Raw genomic sequence first — 16,736 nt, forward strand, 5'->3', positions numbered from 1 at the left:
TGGAAAAAACGTCCTGTTGTTGACTTCTTGAAATATGAATGTCTTGTAAACATTTACCTCAGTGTTAACAAAGTGGCACATTTGCTGCACTCAGTCTTTCCCAAAGCAAACACAGCACAAGGCCTGTGGAGAGTCAAACTGTACGGCTGTTATCCGTTAGCTCGGGGAGTGCTAGTGTTCTGGGAATTCCTCTGTAGTGCTTCCCTCAACACATGCATGAATATGGAGCTATTAAACTCCAGCATGGGAGTGTTTGAGGGAAAGTTGAGATGACCGTGCTGTATTTGTGTTTGTAGGCTGGTCCTCTAGCTCTCCTCCGTCGGGAAATATCCCAGTTTGGCCACACTCATCTCTCTCCGCAGACGCATCACTTCCCAAAACATCTGCTGAACTGCAACCACAGGACAATTACCGTTATTTTCTTCTGACATACTGGATTGCAATAACTTGAAACTTTATATTATATAGATATACATTTAAATATAAAATACAATTTAATTAAATTTATTAAAAATATATTTATTACTTTATATATAGATATAAATTTTAATATAAAATACAATTTAATTAATTAAAAAATATGTTTATTACTATATATATATATTTATGTGTGTGTGTGTGTGTGTGTGTGAGTAATTAATATATTTTTAATTTAATTAATTTAATTGTATTTTATATTTAAATGTATATCTATATATAAAGTAATAAATATATTTTTAATTAATTTAATTTAATTGTATTTTATATTTAAATGTATTTCTATAAAGTAATAAATATATTTTTAATTTAATTATTAATTTAATATATATTTATTACTATATATATATACATACAAGTTAATTAATTGAATTATCAATTAAAAATATGTTAATTACTCCTATATATATATATATTCATATTTTATAATATTTTAATATTTAATAATTAATATATAGAGAAAATAGTTTTTTATTCTTATATATTTAAATTACATGCAAATAAAATACATATAAAATATACATTAATATTAATAAATTCATAATATTTAAATCAATATTTTTTTTTTCAGTCACATATAATTTTATATCATATTTAAATATATATGATTGAATTAATAAATGAGTTGGTTTCTTTTCAGATTTTCTAATCCTAAATATTGATTTTGTGAACACCTAAACAATCATCCATAAAATTGCCCAAGTGAATTCTAGGAGACTAGTAGACAGCTGATCAGCTCACCGTCCTGTCTGACGAGGCCCTGCTGGATGTACCTGATGTAAGTGAAGAAATTACACACGGCTGTGATCTGTGAGGAGAGGACGCTGTTTATTAAAGAGAACTGCTTCTTAAAAGCGGGTTCTGAAGAATGAGAGGGAGAGATACAGCATAGACACGTACTCGTGCTCTGCTAGATGGAGATACATAGTAGTAATTCTCTTTATCTCCCAGTTTGATGCGATGTCGGCAGGGGCGGGACATGCCGCTCAATGCACATTTACTGTTCAATCAAAAGAGAACACTGGTCAATGAGCTGTCAATCAAACTACTGAACACTCTAAACAGCCAATAAGATACAAGCAGGACAGAACAACACGCCCAGCAAAGAACAAAACACCGAAAACCTGTTCTTCACCTGTGTGAAACTAATTACTTTCAACAAACATTTCTAACACTGAAACATGTACATTAAATATATAATGTAAAATAAATATTAATAATAAATTACACTAAGTGAGATGCACATTGCAAGACGAGGGGTTTTCACAAAAATAAATTATAAAAAATATTGTAAAAATTATTTAAAATGTATTGTATTTGAACTCACTTACGTTTCTATGGGTGTCCGGCAACCGCTGTGAAAACAACCCCAGATCAAACAGTGATTAAAGCGTGATTAAAGCGTGATTAAAGTGCGGTCGGTCTGATTCATGTGCATCAGTGCAGGCAGAATTAAAGTGAGTCCCACATGCTACATGACGAATCAAAGCAGAAGCCAGGTGAAGAAGCAGTGTAAGAGCTGTTGGTGTGGCTGCTATGAAGGTATTAAATAAAATTACGTCATTTATTAAATTATTTTAAAAATTACTGAAAAGTATTTAAAATTATTTATTTTAATTTTAAATAAATTATATATATATGTATGTGTGGGTCAAAGACGAAAAAGGGTTTAAGCATAAAAACAATAAGTATAATACTGCTTTAAACTGTTGTCTTAAATTTTTAAAAAGTTTTCTGTTTAATTTAATTGCAATTTTGTTTTTGTTTTTCTGAGCAAAAAATAAATATCATACATTTTCCCCTGATTTACAGAAGACACCCACTAAAATATCATTCAGTGTAACAGTCTCGTCAGGCATATTTACCACAAAAATCAATTTATGACATATTAAAAGACTAATTGCTTTGACCCCAAATACTAATTAGTTGTAATTTTACATTTTTAAAACGTGCCACTATCCTAGGTTTTGCCCATTTATCAGTAAGAATTTGTTTACTCATTTAAAACACAATCAAATTTAATATGCTCCCTTATTCTTTTATATATCTTAACATGTACACATCAGAATGAGCATTCAGGCATATTTACCACAAAAATCAATTTATGACATATTAAAAGACTAATTGCTTTGACCCCAAATACTAATTAGTTGTAATTTTACATTTTTAAAACGTGCCACTATCCTAGGTTTTGCCCATTTATCAGTAAGAATTTGTTTACTCATTTAAAACACAATCAAATTTAATATGCTCCCTTATTCTTTTATATATCTTAACATGTACACGTCAGAATGAGCATGTTGTTTGAATTTTTACATAAATATTGTGTTACACTGAATGACGATTTTATTTTATCCTCCAAAAACTTATTTGAAACCTTAAAAGTAGACACTTTACTTACATTCAATGTAATAAAATACTTTAAAATACTTTTGTAAATTAATTTTGATGCGGACATCTTAATGTGTGTGTATATTATATATATATATATATATATATGTATATATACTCTTAAAAATAAAGGTGCTTCACGATGCCACAGAAGAACCTTTTCGTCTAAATGGTTCCATAAAGAACCTTTAACACCTGAAGAACCTTTCTGTTTCACAAAAGGAGAAAGAAGGTTCTTCAGATTATAAAAAGGTAAGAAAGAGATGCTTCTTTAAAGAACCTTTGACTGAATGCTTCTTTGTGGAACCAAAAATGGTTCTTCTATGGCATCGCTTGAAGAACCTTTTGAGCAGCTTTATTTTTAAGAGTGTAGTTAATTTATAGCTAGTTAATTTAGTTAAGTTACCTTTCTAAAAATGCAAAGTGCATCATAAAGAGCATTCTGACAAATTTGAAAAGGAATGCAACAAAACTCGCATAACTTTTTCTGTGTGAGTTTTTTATTGGATTTGTCATTATATAAATAAAGATACGCCATGCACATTATTTGAAGAAGTAAATGAGTTATTATTTGCAAACTGATTCTGACACATGCATGATTTGTCTGCTTGACCAAAAGCATGAAAGAAAGTGGCTGATGTGTTTTGTGTATTCAGAGAAGACTCACTTGGGGCCTCCGCATTGGATGGCTTTGACCGTGTGCAGAGACGACATGGCGACGGGCTCGATGGTGAGAGAGTTATTCTCCACTGCGCACTGGACGGACTGAGACAACTGCAGGAAAAGCAGAAGAGAAAGTCAGAGCGAGGACACACAGCTGACCCGAGGACGACAGCAGAGCTCACACACCTCAGAGCAGGTGAATGAAAGACAGGGCCCGATATCTTCTCTGTACACCCTGCTGATGAGCGCTAAAGAACGGTCCAGACTGGGTGTCTCCTTCCACGAGAGGAACTCGGCAAACAACACCGAGTCCAGCTAGATAAAAGAGAGAGCGTTTAGTTTATCCTGCTTAGCCACTCGATTAATTAATGCTACTTTCAGAAGTCGTTTGTGTTGATCTTGTTTTGTTTCTCAGCTGAAAAAAGGTCAAACTAGCCACGGTGGTTTGCTGGTCTAACCTGGGCACCACTCTGGTGCTATTTTAGTATTATTTCTATATATATTTATAGTATTTATTCATGTTTTTAATAATGTTATAAATTATAAAATATTTTATAATAATTAATGTATTCATGTAATTATTATATATACATTTTAAAATAAATAAATTATTATTTATTTATTTTATTTATAATATTTATTTATTTGTTGATTTATGTAGTCACAATTAATGTTTATTTTGTTTTGTATTTATTAACATATATTATTGATATTATCAATATATTAATATAGTTTTAGTATTTATTATTATATCTAAGACTATTTCATTATTTGTAGTATTTAGTAACATTTAGAATTTTTTTATTTTTAGATTTGGATATTTATTAATATATTATATTAATATTATTATTTTAATGTTTTGTATTATTAATATCTCTACAAATATATCTAATATCTAAAAAAAAAATTTTTATATGCTTTTATATAATTGTATATATTTTCATAATTTTTTATATTTATTCATATATTTTATTAATATCATCAATTTATTAACACGTTAATACTTATAAAATATTTAATTGTTTTTCCGTATTTAGAAATATTTTGAATTTTTTCATAATTATTAGATTTTTATTATTTTGATATTTATTAATATATATGAATATTATTATTCTTTTAATTTGTTTTCTATTATTCATATCTCTAAAAATATACCTAATATATAACAATTTATTTTTAATATTTATTTATATTTTTATATACTTTTATATTTTCTTAATTTTTTATATTTATTATCATATTTTATTAATTTTAATAAAAAATTTTATTCAATCTAATATTTTATTTCAGCTTTATTTCAATGAACAAAAACGACTTGTATTACTTTTAGTTAACGATAACAATGCTGCGCTGATCAGAGCGGTCTAGTTATGATTTTACAGGCCGCTTGTCAACTGGTCAGACCAGCAAAACCACCTTAAACCAGGACAGACCAGCAAAACCACCTTAAACCAGGACAGACCAGCAAACCACCTTTCGCTGGATTAAGCGGTTTTGTTGTTTTCACAGCAAGAAAGCAAAATAAAGTTCTATTTCGGAACTCTTTGTAACCTGTTGCCATGGAGACCTGCCAAGCAGTTACCTGGCAACAGGAAGCCCCTGCCAGCAGGGTTGACACACAGGTCACACCGAGCAGCTGACCAGGAATCAGACACACAGTATCAGAGAGAGGAGAACAGCAGCTGCACAGATCAGAGAAACACAGAGCCACGAGGAGGTGCGGAGGAGGAGGAAAACAGAGGAAGAACGGCAGGAAGTCAGTCATCAAACCTTCATCATGCAGCTACAGACCAAAACCAGTCCCTAAAAGTGTCCCATGAGTTCTCAGGAGTGTGTTTGTACCTCTTTATCCTCCCGGTTTGTCGCTACATCTGTCGGCGTGGGCTCTGCTGGCAGCTGTAGAGCACCGCTGGCGCTCTTGTTGCGCGTGTGGCCCCTGAGACGAGACGAGGCCCGACTGGGGCCCGGCGACAGCAGCTGAGGATGGAGCTGGCGGTTCGGGGAGGAGGGCGTCGAGGTCAGCACCAGGGTCTTCAGAGCGGAGACCTCCGCCTGCAGGACATCAATCTGAGAAGACAGATGGATTTAGAGCTTAAAGAGCCTGAGGTGAGCAGAGAGTGAGACCGAACGAGAGAACGCACCTTGCCCTGGGCCTCCTTCAGCTGCTTCTCAGCTGCCGCTTGTTTCACGTTGGCCTCTCGCACCATCTTATGGGCCTCCTAGAAATGAGAGATGAGCGCACACAAGTTTGTGATATGAAATACTTTTGGGAAGTAGACATGTCCTGTGATCTGACATGCTAAACTTCATCGAAAAATAAAGATACACACTTTCCCTCATATAAATTTTAAGCTGAAGTGTAATATAATGTAATAAAATCATCCATGAACATGTGTTTCTTTTATGACGTGTCAGTCTCTCTACGCTGACACACAACATTCTTCTCCGTTTAGTGTCGATCTGCTGTGCTGTCAGTGATGAGGTCACATTAGTCCCGCCCACCTCAAAGAGACTGGCCGTCAGTTCCTCCAGTTCCTGCTCCAGCTGATTCCTGACATGAGACAGTCTGACACACTCCTCGTCTCTCAACTTCAGCTCCTGAAAACACAGACAAAAGTCAATAAAACATATTTGAATGGGAGTGCCTGTTACATAAACAGTTTACCCAAAAATGTAAAAAATGCAACTTTTCACAAGACGTTAACTGACGGACTGGAGTGGTGTGGATTATTGTGATGTTTTTATCAGCTGTTTGGACTCCCACTCTGACGGCACCCATTCACTGCAGAGCATCCACTGGTGAGCAAGTGACGCAATGCTACAAATCTGATCCAATAATGAAAGAAACTCCTGAGAGTGAGTACATTCTCAGCAAATTTTCATTTTTGGGCCGAACTATTCCTTTAAAGAACCCGAAGCACTGCTCTGAAGAACCTCCGATGAAACATCAAGAACCTTTTACACTGAAAAATGGTTCTGGGCTCAGAATAGAATCTAATATGTGGCACCTTTTGCGCAGCATCCAGCTGCTCTCTGAGGAATTCTGTTCCCTTCTCCTTGATCTCCAGAGAGGAGCTCCGCAGACGGGACATGTTGTACGTCTCTTGTCTATGTGCTCCTGCCTCCTCCTCCTCCTCCTCCTCCTCCTCCGGGGGCATCTTCTCCCTCTGCCTCCCATCACCTCCCAATGTGGGCCTCGGATCTGGCTCCAGGTCTACCAACCTGCAAGATTTCACCAACTCTCAAAAACACATGATATTAAAAAAAACTAAAGGAATATGGTCAGGATTCATATTGGACATTATAGCATTTAAATAAAATGTTTCAAGTCTATATCATGATTCCACTGTGATTCTGTCCTGATGACAAATTCCTTTTACAATCCCAGAATAACCCAGTCATGAAAACATAGCGCCACACCCTCCTTTATGTAGTCTGACAGAACTGTGGATGAATTCATACACGCTCGTGTGTCTTTATAATCAAAATCAGCCCTGGCTGAACTTCAGGGCGGTTTGTGTAGCTCAGCGCTCCCCGGCCTTACCCTCCCCGCGCCCGGCTACAGGACTCCCCGCGACCCGCTGACGTCCACACAAAGAACGTGTCAATCTAACAAAGTGACAGTGTTACAAAGTTGCAGCTCCGCCTTCCCGAGATCAACAGAGATCAACAGTAAGAAAACCACCAATAGATCTGGCTTGAGTTTCCCGCACCCGACTGAGCTCTGTAGCTCTGAGACTTGATCCAGATAAACGACCCGGAATTCGGATCCGCGAGAGATGATTTGGGTCGGACAGTTTAGCAGACTTCTCCTTCTGAGATTGAGCAGGAAAAATGTCCAGCTGTCAATCACAGGTCACATGACCGAGGGGAGGCATCCAGGAATCACGTGATACGCCTCAAACACATACTTCAGTGTCAATGGTCTGTTCTGTTCTGTTCTGTTCGGTGTGTTATTTATGATTCTGCTATTTTGTTTGTTCAGTTCTGTGATGTTGTGTATGTTATTTTATATTACAATGTTTGCTCAGTTTTTGTATGTTCCATCCATGGTTCTGTTTTGTTGCACATATCGTTTAATGTTATGTTATGTTATGTTATGTTATGTTATGTTATGTTATGTTATGTTATGTTATGTTATGTGTTGTGTTGTGTTTTGTGTTATGTTATGTTATGTTATGTTATATGTTTTGTTTTGTTATGTATGTTATGTTTGTTATGTTTTATGTTATGTTGTTCCTTCAGTTCTTGTATGTTATGTTATGTTATGTTATATGTTTTGTTTTGTTATGTTATGTTATGTTATGTTATGTTATGTTATGTTATGTTATGTTATGTTATGTTATGTTATGTTATGTTATGTTATGTTATGTTATGTTATGTTATGTTATGTTATGTTATGTTATGTTATGTTATGTTATGTTATGTTATGTTATGTTATGTTATGTTATGTTATGTTATGTTATGTTATGTTATGTTATGTTATGTTATGTTATGTTATGTTATGTTATGTTATGTTATGTTATGTTATGTTATGTTATGTTATGTTATGTTATGTTATGTTATGTTATGTTATGTTATGTTATGTTATGTTATGTTATGTTATGTTATGTTATGTTATGTTATGTTATGTTATATGTTTTGTTTTGTTTTGTTATGTTATGTTATGTAGTTCATTCAGTTCTTGTATGTTATATGTTATGTTATGTTAACCGGTTTGTTCGGTTCTAGTAGGTTATGTTATGTTTGTTATGTTATGTTGTTCATTCAATTCTTGTATGTTATGTTATGTTAAAAAAAATCCGTTCTAGTATGTCATGTTTGTTCCATTCTGTTATGTTGTGTTATGTTATACGTTATGTTAATTTCTTTGTTCAGTTCTAGTATGTTATGTTATGTTATGTTATGTTATGTTAAATTGTTTGTTATGTTATGTTATGTTAAACTGTTTGTTCAGTTCTGGTATGTTATGTTATGTTTGTTCCATTCTGTTCTGTTGTGTACAGTATGCTATTTTAGGTGTTGTGTTTTGTTAAGTAATGTTATGTTTGTTATATTATATTAATTTCTTTGTTCAGTTCTAGTATGTTATGTTATGTTATGTTATGTTATGTTAAATTGTTTGTTATGTTATGTTATGTTAACTGGTTTGTTCGGTTCTAGTATGTTATGTTGGTTCTATTCTATTCTGTTCTGTTCTGTTATGTTATGTTAAACTGTTTGTTCAGTTCTGGTATGTTATGTTATGTTGGTTCCATTCTGTTCTGTTCTGTTCTGTTCATTTGTTTGTTCAGTTTTGGTTTGTTATGTTTGTTCCATTCTGTTCTGTTGTGTACAGTATGCTATTTTAGGTGTTGTGTTTTGTTAAGTAATGTTATGTTTGTTATATTATGTTGTTACTTAAAAGTTCCTAGTTCTGACTGATTTTCACACATTGATATTGCATGCCTACAATTCTGCTCATTCAGTAGGATGAGTTTAAATCCTCATTATTCATTCACAAAAACAATAGTGTGTGGAAAATTTTGCTCTGTCACCATTTAGCAGTTGTTGCATCACATTAGACCCGTTGAAGTTACATCTAAACAAACAGAGTAATGCAATGGTACTTTCTGTTTAGGTGAAATCTGGACGTACCTCCCGACCGGGCATCTCTCTTTCTCTGCTGTATGCTGATCCGTAAAATCACCTTTGCCAAAGAACACAGGTGATGAGTATACTGCTATCCCAGAATTCCCTGCCACCAGCACCTCGTACCCTGGAACAGACCTGGAGCGTGCTGGAGGAGAGGAGGAGAGCTGCACACGATGGATTCCTTCAAAAGTGTCCATCACTTAAAGTATTTTCCCAGTCCACCACCTCTCTCTCTTAAACACATAATCGCTGTGAATGCATTCACTTCAGCTGCATTTCTTACAGCCAGCCTAGTAAATATAGAGAGATTAGATTCAAGTTCAGAGATTAAGGCATTGTAGGTTTTTTTCTGCATGAATAACCTCTAAAGTTTCAATTCAGGTTATCAAAGTGTAACTAAAGCATTGCACCATAACCTAATGTTTGCAACAATGTAGTTAAATATATACCTAGCATGCTCTCAAAGAGACAAAACTGGAAAGTATTTAAATATAAAAAAGGATAAATACTCAGGCTACAACATTATCCTTATTATACATAAAAGTATAGAATAATGAGATATATTAAATAATTAGATATAATCTGTTTAAAGATGTAAATTGGAAATAAACAGAAAGGTGCATTTAATTAAGTGACAAAATGTTCGACAAAATGTTCAATAAAATGTTCTAGCTGCTTTTGACATAGAGATGGTGAAGTGTTAATGCCATTTTTAAATGTGCCATATAATGCATTAAATCTCTGAGTTCTTCCCATGTCAAATGCAAAGACAGAGCACAGAAAAATCAGCCTTACCCCAGTGACCTAGTGCAGCTCTTTCTCCACAGACTCTTTATGCAAGAGCACTTTCAAAAACCCCGTTCTCGTGAAATACACACACAGATACGATTTGCATGTTTTGAGCATCTAAACGGTTGCAGCTCTTCACATTGGGTGACTTGCACCTTCGTTCCAACCCTGAACGGAGTTCCAGCGCTTGTGGTCAGGCACGGGTTAATGAAATGAAACGGGGCCACACGCAGAGATGCATTTCTTCCACTAGAGGGCCCTGCATAGTGTACTAAACACCCTGCTGAGGGCCTCTGTGATCAGCAAGTTGTTATAGGAGCCTAAACTCCTCATGAATAATTAAGAAATGTTGATTATTTATTTCCTGTATATCTACATAATATTTACATAATTGCAATTAATACTTGATGCCTCTTTTCATCAAGAATGTGCATGAGTGTTTGTGCATGTGTGAGTTTTGAAAGATTTGCTCAGATTAACAAACCCCCCCAGTTTTCCACAATGCCTCTTTGTTAGTGGAAAACAGATTAACAGGTCAAGTGACCGGAGGTGTGGGCGTCTCATGTACTCAATCTTCCCCGTCTTTAACGGTTCCGGTAAATACCATCGACTCCCGAAACATCACACACTGTGAGTAGAGTTGCTTATTTCTTATAGATACAGTGTTTCAGGCCTACAGACAAGAAATGGAATGCAATTGCGTTTGATGTGATGTTTTGTGTTTCTCTTTTAATTATTCTTTTAAATCTCACATTTGCTTCAATTGTTGCAATCAGTTTAGGTGTTGATGTATGCTAACTAACATCAAAATAGCATCTGATTTCTGTTTGCACATGCACTATGTGATTTAGCCAGTGCTGAGCATGCATGCATGTGTTTCCTGGTATAGTTGTCTATACTTATCATCTCTAATCACAGTGAAAGGTCAGTAGAGACTGTGATTGACAGGCTGTGAGTGGTCTTCCTGTCCAGAGAGGGCAGCCATGACGGTGACATACTCACGGCGGGTGGCAGATGCGCGTCTGGGCACTTTTTATTGCCTGCTTCTGCGATGGAAAGGAAGCATCTATAAACTGTTATATCGAGAGCTGCTGATCTTCACTGTGATGTACGGCACAATCAGCATCACGTACAGGTGAACACTGATTCTTCACTTTCTTACAGTATTTGTGGCACTATGGCAAAGTGATGTTATAAGATAGTTATACCATGGTGCTTTGATATGTATCATGGTATTAAAAGACCTTCAGAAAGTGCCATGTTTTTAAGATATGTATCATGGTAGCACCATCAAGTACATAGTATAGTACGCAGAATACCATGGTGCTACCATTCCCGTATTAGTAGCAGCGTAGTATTTCTGGAAGTACATTGGAGTAACATGTATATATATCATTGGAACATGAATCGTATTTTTTAAGTTACATTGGAGTTACATGTTAATACCATTATATATTAATTTCAGTACCAGTGGTTGTACCATGGTACTTTTTTAGGTTTAAAATGTATACTCCAAAAGATGTTTCAAAGAAGGTAAATAAAAACATATTAATACTATGGTATTTTAATATATACCAGGATACATGATAATACCATGGTACTTTGATATACTCTTGTACTAAATGATTAACAAATCCATATACCGTGGTATTTCCAACTCACTGCGGAGAATTTATTGGTATTACCATGTTTTTTAACATTTAACCATAATAGCATAGTATTTCCAGATGTATGTTGGATTACAGTTTCAGTACCAAGTACCATGTGACCCAGTACTTTTTTGTAAGGCTAATATGCATATGGTACTCCAAAAGGTATTTTTAAAGAATACCATGGTACTTTAATATGTACCAGGATACTAAATGATTACCATATTCATATACAATGGCCACAATTTACCCTCACAGAGAAATGTAGGTCAGATATTTTAAGGTTCAGCAGTGACTTTTCTTTCTGTTTTAAAGAAGTTTTCTTTGGATTGTTTGATTACTCAATAGAGAATATAGGAAAATATAACTTAATTCATTTGTGTTTCCTGCTAGCTAAATTCCACATACACATACTGGCTCTAAACCTCTCTTTTCTTTATTCAGAGTTGATCTAGACAAGTATATGGAAACTATCCAATCTTAAAGCAGTGAAAACTGCATCTCTATATTCATCCTATGTGTCTTCTTAAGGTGAAAAAACATGGTTACTATAGGTAAACCGAGGTAAAAAGGATTCGCGATACACATTTTCTTTCAGTCTACAGTGTCAAAGTGTGTTACTTCTAATTGTTTTATTTAATAAAACCATCAGTTATTGAAATATGTGCTCTTTGATTGACAGGTGCATACTGACTGAAGAGCAGCGCAGGATGTTCGAGAAGCTCTCCGTGTACTGTGATCAGTACGCGCAACTGATTCCCTTGTCGTTCGTACTGGGTAAATGTGACTTACAGTAGGGCTTTCTTTGGATTAAAACAACCAATTCTTGACTTTTCTCACAGATGAAACTGTCCTGCAGGTTTCTACGTGACGCTTGTGGTGTCTCGTTGGTGGGGTCAGTACGAGAGCATCCCGTGGCCGGACCGTCTGTCAGCGCTGGTTAGCGGACACGTCCGGGGCGCAGATGAAGGGGCCAGACTCATCCGCAGGAGTCTAATGCGTTACGCCAACCTGTCGGGCATCCTGATCTACCGCTCGGTCAGCACCGCTGCCTACAAGAGGTTCCCGACCATGAGCCACCTCGTTCAAGCAGGTAAACTCCCAGATAGCACACGCACGTCTGCAAGATGTCTGTTAAAGATCGCTTGATCTGGAAAGCATCTGCTGTGTACAAACATCTCTAAGATTTCAGTTTTACATGCATTCTAAATCATAAACATCTTCTAAACGTCTATTTGACATCTGATAGGAAACGTCCTATAGACATAGGCTATTGCAGATGTGCAAACGCTCTAAAAAATACATCTTGCAGATGTAAATGCAGACGTCAAATAGACATCTCCGTTGAAGTCAAAAGTTTACATACCGCTTGCAGAATCTGTAAAATGTTCATTATTTTACCAAAATAAGAGGGATCATACAAAATGCATGTTATTTTTTATTTAGTACTGATCTGAATAAGATATTTCACATGGAAGACGTTTACATAGAGTCCACAAGAGAAAATAATAGTTGAATTTATAAAAATGTCCCCATGCAAAAGTTTACATATGCTTGATTCTTAACACTGTGTTGTTACCACAGCTGTTTTTTTTGTGTGTGATAGTTGTTCATGAGTCCCTTGTTTGTCCTGAACAGTTAAACTGCCTGCTGTTCTTCAGAAAAATCCTTCAGCTCCCACTAATTCTTTGGTTTTTCAGCATTTTTGTGTATTTGAACCCTTTCCAGCAGTGACTTCCAGCAATGATTTTGAGATCCATCTTTTCACACTGAGGACAACTGAGGGACTCATACACAACTATTACAGAAGGTTCAAACGCTCACTGATGCTCCTGAAGGAAACACATTTTTACATTTTGATTTGGAGATCAGGGTAAATTGAACTTATTTTGTCTTCTGGGAAACGTGAGTATCTTCTGTAGCTTCCGAAGGGCAATACTAAATGAAAAAAAAAAGATGATATTTAGGCAAAATAAGATTCTTCATTCTGTTCAATTCAGCTCTTAATGCATCGTGTTTCCTTCAGGAGCATCAGTGAGCGTTTGAACCTTCTGTAATAGTTGTGTTTGAGTCCCTCAATTGTCCTCGGTGTGAAAAGATGGATCTCAAAATCCTACAGTCACTGCTGGAAAGGGTTCAAATATGCAGAAGATGCTTGAAAACTGAAGAATCTGCAGGAGCTGGAGGATTTTTCTGAAGAACAGTGCTTAGTTTAACTGTTCAGAACAAACAAGGGACTCACGAACAACTATCACACAAAAAAACAAACAGCTGTGGATCATCCAGGTAACAACACAGTGTTAAGAAACAAGCATATGTTAACTTTTGCATGGGGTCATTTTTATAAATTCAACTATTATTTTCTCTTTTGGACTCTATGTAAACGTCTTTCACGTGAAATATCTTATTCAGATCAGTACTGAATAAAAAATAACATGCCTTTTGTATGATCCCTCTTATTTTGGTAAAATAATGAACATTTTGCAGATTCGTTGGTATGTAAACTTTTGACCTCAACTGAACGTGTGCTATCAGGGCTTTGATTCGGCCTAAGTAATCTGGCCTAGAACAGCGATTAAAGCCATGTTCTGTGCCGGTACCATTCAGATTTAAACTCAAACAGGAAGGAATTACGGCCAGATTCCTAAGAGCTTTGGCTGTTGAGAAATAGTTAAAGCAAACATGTAAATTCTCATTATTTACTCAACCCTCATGTCAAGTCACCTTTACTTATACAGTGCTTTATACAATATAGATTGTCTCAAAGCAGCTTCACACTAATAAACAGGAAAATACCACTGATAATATGTTGTAAAATTAATTAATTACTTGTGTGAAATGAGCTCAATTCTGTTCAATAACAGTGTTCTGAATTTAATTCTGCTATAAAGCAGCTTTACAGAAGACAGTAGCGTCTTTATTCAGCTCAAGTCAGTTCAGTAGTGTTGATGTTGCAAAGTTAAGGCATCTTTACACAGCCAAGTTAAGGCTGCTCTGTGCCTGCTCAGAATTCAGTGTAAAAACGCAATGTTGCATAAAATTATGCCGGCTCTAACCCACCTCAGCCCCTATTATTAAAGTACTGTATAAAGGTGCAATTGCTGTGTAAATGCATTCATGCCACCTCTGAGCAGCATTAAACAGTCTTTCTTTGTTGTGTCTAACACAAAAAAATGTGTTTGCATAATGTTCTGGACTGTTTTATTCTATACAATAAAAATGAATGGGGCTGAGAAGCTGCAAAAATGACATAAAAACACTGTAAAAGCACATCCCTGATAGCATACGTACATCACGGAGATGTCTATTTGACGTCTGCACTTACATCTGCAAGACGTATTTTTTAGAGTTTGCTCACCTGCGATACGTCTATAGGACGTTTCCTATCAGATGTCAAATAGACTTTTAGAAGATGTTTATGATTTAGAATGCATGTAAAACTGACATCTTAAAGACGTCTAGCAGATGTTTGTACACAGCAGATGCTTTCCAGATGAAGCGATCTTTAACAGACGTCTTGCAGACGTGCGTGTGCCATCTGGGATGAGTGGTATGAACACTTTGAGGATGATTTTTGGAGTGTCAGCATTCTTCATTTTGTGTTGCATGGAAGTGAGGAAGTCATATGGGTTGAAAACTCTCCTGTGCTCTAGGTCTGATGACGGCTGAGGAACTGAGGCAGTTAGAGGAACTGCCCTCCCCTCATAATAAGTTCTGGGTTCCCTGCATGTGGTTTGTCAGTCTGGCCATGAGAGCTCGATCTGAAGGACGCATCAATAATGATGTGGCAATGACCGCCATCCTCAACGTACGTCTACCTTACAAGCGAGTTTGAGGCTGTTTCATGAAACTTTTTGACTGAACCGTTTGATAAGAATCTTTTTTCTCTCTATTTCGGAAATCATGTAGTTTAAGTATTAATGGAGTTATGGAATTTCAGTAGTGACATCAGAATCAAAGTTATTCAGATGACAAGAACTCAATAAGTCTCCCAGTGAGCAATAGTTTGTTTTTAATCATGTTTTTCTCCTGGTAGGAGTTGAACACACTGCGCTCTCAGTGTATGAGGCTGTACGGCTATGACTGGATCAGTCTGCCTCTAGTTTACACACAGGTTTGATGGTTTAAACTCTTTATTTACTAGTACTAGTAATAGAGACAGAGGCGGAACTAGCCAGGCCCATAACATTTCAGATTTCCCTGAATAGATCCAAGCAAAGTCTAAAATGAATAATTTAATAAATTAAATAAAAAGAATAATTGACCAAATTTGTGACCAATCACTATTGATTAATTTAGAATATATATGATTAATCTCTGGTTGGAATGGGAAATGATCTCTAAATGATCTCTAATTGGTTGGAATGTGTAGCGATGATCTCTGATTGGTTGGAATGTGTAACGATGATCTCTGATTTGTTGGAATGTGTAGCGATGATCTCTGATTGGTTGGAATGTGTTGGAATGTGTAGCGATGATCTCTGATTGGTTGGAATGTGTAGCGGTGATCTCTGATTGGTTGGAATGTGTAACGATGATCTCTGATTGGTTGGAATGTGTTGGAATGTGTAACGATGATCTGTGATTGGTTGGAATGTGTAATGATGAATGTGTAGCGATGATCCCTGATTGGTTGGAATGTGTAGCGATGATCTCCGATTGGTTGGAATGTGTTGGAATGTGTAACGATGATCTGTGATTGGTTGGAATGTGTAATGATGAATGTGTAGCGATGATCCCTGATTGGTTGGAATGTGTAGCGATGATCTCCGATTGGTTGGAATGTGTTGGAATGTGTAACGATGATCTGTGATTGGTTGGAATGTGTAATGATGATCTGTGATTGGTTGGAACGTGTAGCGATGATCTCTGATTGGTTGGAACGTGTAGCGATGATCTGTGATTGGTTGGAATGTGTAATGATGAATGTGTAGCGATGATCCCTGATTGGTTGGAATGTGTAGCGATGATCTCCGATTGGTTGGAATGTGTAGCGATGATCTCTGATTGGTTGGAATGTGTAGCGATGATCTCCGATTGGTTGGAATGTGTTGGAATGTGTAACGATGATCTGTGATTGGTTGGAATGTGTAATGATGATCTGTGATTGGTTGGAACGTGTAGCGATGATCT

The 16,736-nt window shown here is 36.0% G+C and overlaps 2 protein-coding genes across 6 annotated transcripts in view; one reads left to right on the forward strand and one right to left on the reverse strand.

Moving 5' to 3' along the window:
• Positions 1-218: 218 nt before the first annotated feature.
• On the reverse strand, positions 219-10,686 carry LOC107572321 (guanine nucleotide exchange factor for Rab-3A-like). Of its 5 annotated transcripts, XM_016258743.1 has the most exons (12): positions 9,961-10,685; positions 9,169-9,455; positions 6,540-6,753; positions 6,034-6,129; positions 5,673-5,750; positions 5,374-5,598; positions 3,718-3,846; positions 3,536-3,642; positions 1,809-1,832; positions 1,378-1,477; positions 1,219-1,285; positions 219-391 (listed from the first exon to the last, which is right to left on the reverse strand). In XM_016258743.1, the coding sequence occupies exons 2-12, from the start codon at positions 9,360-9,362 to the stop codon at positions 306-308; spliced, it is 1,320 nt and encodes a 439-aa protein (XP_016114229.1). In that variant the 5' UTR covers positions 9,363-9,455; positions 9,961-10,685; the 3' UTR covers positions 219-305. The 5 variants fall into 5 exon arrangements, with proteins under 5 accessions (XP_016114229.1, XP_016114230.1, XP_016114232.1 ...); XM_016258744.1 differs by lacking the exon at positions 1,809-1,832; XM_016258746.1 differs by lacking the exons at positions 219-391; positions 1,219-1,285 and having other exon boundaries at positions 1,406-1,477; positions 1,805-1,832.
• LOC107572318 (bestrophin-1-like) overlaps positions 10,565-16,736 on the forward strand; it is a 13,127-nt gene continuing 6,955 nt past the window's right edge. The window contains exons 1-6 of the mRNA XM_016258739.1: positions 10,565-10,584; positions 10,873-11,089; positions 12,286-12,380; positions 12,463-12,696; positions 15,257-15,411; positions 15,640-15,717. Coding sequence (XP_016114225.1) covers positions 10,938-11,089; positions 12,286-12,380; positions 12,463-12,696; positions 15,257-15,411; positions 15,640-15,717 — 714 coding nt within the window. The 5' untranslated portion in view covers positions 10,565-10,584; positions 10,873-10,937. The remainder of the gene's footprint in view (positions 10,585-10,872; positions 11,090-12,285; positions 12,381-12,462; positions 12,697-15,256; positions 15,412-15,639; positions 15,718-16,736) is intronic.

Source organism: Sinocyclocheilus grahami, unplaced genomic scaffold, assembly GCF_001515645.1.
Source record: "Sinocyclocheilus grahami isolate Dianchi unplaced genomic scaffold, SAMN03320097.WGS_v1.1 scaffold1735.1, whole genome shotgun sequence".
In the NCBI taxonomy this organism is placed as follows: Eukaryota; Metazoa; Chordata; class Actinopteri; order Cypriniformes; family Cyprinidae; genus Sinocyclocheilus; species Sinocyclocheilus grahami.

Coding starts and splice junctions, on each gene's coding strand:
- LOC107572321 (XM_016258743.1), bottom strand. CDS start 9,362: ATGGACACTTTTGAAGGAATCCATCGTGTGCAGCTCTCCTCCTCTCCT. Junction 5,599..5,672: donor TGAAGGAGGCCCAGGGCAAG/GTGCGTTCTCTC, acceptor CTGTCTTCTCAG/ATTGATGTCCTGCAGGCGGA. Junction 1,478..1,808: donor TGCCGGACACCCATAGAAAC/GTAAGTGAGTTC, acceptor TTGATTGAACAG/TAAATGTGCATTGAGCGGCA.